At 51.7% G+C, this 3,823-nt stretch overlaps 1 protein-coding gene across 1 annotated transcript; it reads left to right on the top strand.

Moving 5' to 3' along the window:
* Positions 1-1,070: 1,070 nt before the first annotated feature.
* LOC136495993 (IAA-amino acid hydrolase ILR1-like 3) lies at positions 1,071-3,823 on the top strand. Its single transcript, XM_066491771.1, has 5 exons — positions 1,071-1,475; positions 2,007-2,132; positions 2,709-3,023; positions 3,126-3,254; positions 3,352-3,823. Exons 1-5 carry the CDS (start codon positions 1,191-1,193, stop codon positions 3,748-3,750), a joined length of 1,254 nt encoding a protein of 417 aa, XP_066347868.1. The 5' UTR covers positions 1,071-1,190; the 3' UTR covers positions 3,751-3,823.

Here is a 3,823-nt window from a genome sequence, read left to right on the forward strand (position 1 = left end):
TATTATTATTACTATGGTTACCAAATAAGTATTTGCTTCAAACCCAAGCCCCATCCAACTTTTTGTATGGTTTGCTTCCTTGACGAGAAGCGATGTCAGACACTCAAGCGCTATAGTTGAGGACTTGAAAGCTGTCTAATCTAGACAAAGATACCCTGTTGGATTTTCTACTGAAATACCCACAGGTAGAGAAGTACTACTAGACAACCGAACTCTGTGACAACACATTGGGGGTAAATTAGCGCTGCTGCTTCAAGTAATCATAATTAAGGTTGTGAATTCCCGTTATGATCTAACATATACAACTCCAGCGCCGTAACTTACATATATACCAATAAAATCCACAAGATGACAAGACAAGCACGACATAAATGGGGAGATCATTAATTAAACCAGAAGAAAACAGCATACATAAATAAGAAACCCTAACTTCACAGCGCGACAGATCATCCAGTAGTAAAAACCTAACACAAACCGAGACGAATGTACCGGTTCTACAAGAGAACGAGAGTGACTCAGAGATCCGACTGCCACGTCGACGACGGACGACCAAAAGCGAGCCAGGAACTCACCGGGAAAGGGGCGAGGGGGAAAGGAAATCTCACCGTCTCATCTCACGCCCGCGGACGCAGATTAGGGGGAACCGGCGCGGGACGCGGGGTGGCGAGAGAGGGGAGAGCCGCGGGTTCCTCTTCCGATTCCTTGACAGCTCCAATCCAATGGATTCCAGCTTGCCCGCCCGCCCGCCACGCTTTGACTGCCGCTACCCCTCCTCCCTTGGGCTCCTCCTCCACTCCTCGGCGGGCTGCAGTTTCGCAGCAGCCGTGGAGAAGGCGACGTTCCAAAGGGAAATTCCCCCTGTTGATTTTTTCTTCTTCTTCTTCTTTTGATGGTGATTTGTTTTTTCTTTTTTTTCTGTTCGGAGAAAGTAAAATTTCCACTCGCAGCCGTGTCACACTGGCTGGGCCTGTCTTCCGTTGCTGACTCTGTTGGGCTGGTCATGACGGGCCCATCCCCCACTTGCCACGGGCGGCACGAAGCATGCTCCTCTGCTTTCCGCCGGATCAAAACCGCCGAGGGCTCCACGCGGAAACAGACAAGCCGAGCGGCACTCCCGACACCTCTGCTGGCCGGCCGGCCGGCCGGTTCACTCAACTCCTCCTCCTCCTCTCTGTTGGAGCGCGGCGTCGATGGCAGCTCCGCCAGCGCTCGCGCGGGAGCTGCTAGACGCGGCGTGGGCGCCGGGGTTCGTGGAGTGGCAGCGCGGCGTGCGGCGCCGGATCCACCAGCACCCGGAGCTGGCCTTCCAGGAGCACCGCACCAGCGCGCTCGTGCGCGACGAGCTCGACGCGATCGGCGTCCCGTACGCCTGGCCCGTCGCGCAGACGGGCGTCGTGGCCACCATCACCGGCCCCGCCGCGGCCGGGGGCCCCGTGTTCGCGCTCCGCGCCGACATGGACGCGCTCCCCATCCAGGTCCGTGCTTCTCGCTTTTTTATTCGTTTCGCGATTGATTGATTGATTGATTCGGAGGTCATCACCGGCCCAGTACATGCTTGCGATGGCTTCATCAGAACTTTATTTTAGCGCCGAATTTAAATTTGCAGCAAACTTAGTACTGTAATAAAGAGGAAAATTTATCAAATTTGCCGGGTTTTTTTTCCCTTGGCAATCCGCAAAGAAATGCTTGGATCATTTCGTTTGTTTCTACGTCGACAAAATCGCCATTTCTCAGTATGACACAAGCACTGCCAAAAAGACTTCCTTGAGCTGTCCATCAAGCTTGAGAGCGATTGACAACCATACTACAAACCAGCAGATGTTAACTGTGTTTTTTGAATGACTAAACAACCATACTACAAACTAGCCCACTGTACAACATAATGTTGTCAACATCTCGAAAAAACAAGTAGCACTGGTGTACTAACATCTTATCATAATTACTCCGATCCACTATGCGCATGCAATCGACAAATATTTGGCTTTACCATGACTTCCCGTTGGCAGGAAATGGTAGAATGGGAGTTCAAGAGCAAGGAAGACGGGAAAATGCATGCGTGTGGCCATGACGCCCACGTGGCGATGCTTCTCGGAGCAGCTAAGCTGCTTCAGTCTCGGAGGCACGATTTGAAGGTAGTCTTTCGGCGATATTTTTTTGGCTCGCTTTTGTCAGAGATATTTCAGTAATCCATTCTACTATACAGTTCTGAAACTGAATTTGGTTCTAATTGCTTCACTCACAAGATGATTTGATTTGTGAAAACTGGCACACTAAAATTGTAGATGTCCAAGAGTACCCAATATTTCCTTCCTAAAAGCATTAAGTTTTACAACTCCTAAAAAAGTATCGAAAGAACAAAAGAAGACCATCTCTAAGAGTTTCTAATAATCCACTCCTAAAATATAGAAAACAATTTTACATCATAAACGCGTAACTTTATGTAAAACATGTTGACTTTTTTCAAGTTCTATAATATTAGGAGGATGCATTAGGAGTTATTGGAGATAGATTTTTTTCTCATCTTGCTAAAAACCAAAGATTAGGAAGAGATTTAGGAAACTCTCTGATACGCTCTTCATACTTTCTCCGTTCCAAGTAATAATAGCTCGTTTTATTTAGCATCTACCATGCATTACCTTGTTTTTACAATAGAAGAGAGTTAAAAGATCTACCCGCCACATTTACCGCTATTACTATTTCATCCACAGGGTACAGTAAAGCTTGTCTTCCAGCCGGCCGAGGAGGGCCACGCCGGCGGCTACCACGTCCTCAAAGAAGGCGTCCTGGACGACGTGCAGGCCATCTTCGCCGTGCACGTGGACACGGGACTGCCGGTAGGCCTCGTCGGCTCCAGGCCAGGGCCGGTCCTCGCCGGAGCGGCTCGGTTCACGGCGACCATCACGGGGAAAGGTGGGCACGCGGCGGGGCCACAGCACGTCGTCGACCCGATCGTCGCGGCGTCCTCCGCTGTCCTCAGCCTCCAGCAGCTCGTTGCTCGCGAAACCGATCCGCTACAAGGCGCAGTACGTACACCAGTACAACTTGTGTCTGCAAGACTGCAATGCAGTGTAAGTAGTTGATGAACTGCATTTCGTCGTCGTGCTGCCTCTGCTTGCATTGCGCAGGTTGTGTCAGTGACCTTCATCAAAGGAGGCGAAGCTTTCAATGTCATCCCGGAATCCGTCACCATGGGCGGCACCTTCAGGAGCATGACGAACAATGGCCTATCCTATCTCATGAAGAGAATCAGAGAGGTAGTTCACACTGACAAATCTGAAACTCACATGAACAATGGTCTAATAATCCCCATTATTCCCTTGCATGACGATGCCGATGTCATATATGGTGCAGGTGATAGAAGGACAAGCCGCTGTGTGCCGGTGCGCAGCAACGGTGGACTTCATGGAGGAGAAGATGAGGCCGTACCCGGCCACCGTGAACGAGGAGGCGATGTACGCCCACGCCAAGGCGGTGGCCGAGAGCATGCTGGGCGAGGCCAACGTGAAGGTCCGGCCGCAGGTCATGGCGGCGGAGGACTTCGGCTTCTACGCGCAGAAGATCCCGGCCGCCTTCTTCAGCGTCGGCGTCCGCGACGAGGGGACGGGGAAGGTCCACCATGTGCACTCGCCGCACCTCCAGATCGACGAGGGCGCGCTCCCCATCGGAGCCGCGTTCCACGCCGCCGTGGCCATGGAGTACCTGAACAAACACGTCTCGCAGGCGGCGAGCGAGGCCCAGGCGCCCAGCTAGGCCTCTAACACCATAGCCTGAACATGATCTCGTGATCTGGCCATTCCAATACTCCATGCATCGATCAAAAGAA

This window comes from Miscanthus floridulus, chromosome 1, assembly GCF_019320115.1.
Source record: "Miscanthus floridulus cultivar M001 chromosome 1, ASM1932011v1, whole genome shotgun sequence".
Classification (NCBI taxonomy): domain Eukaryota; kingdom Viridiplantae; phylum Streptophyta; class Magnoliopsida; order Poales; family Poaceae; genus Miscanthus; species Miscanthus floridulus.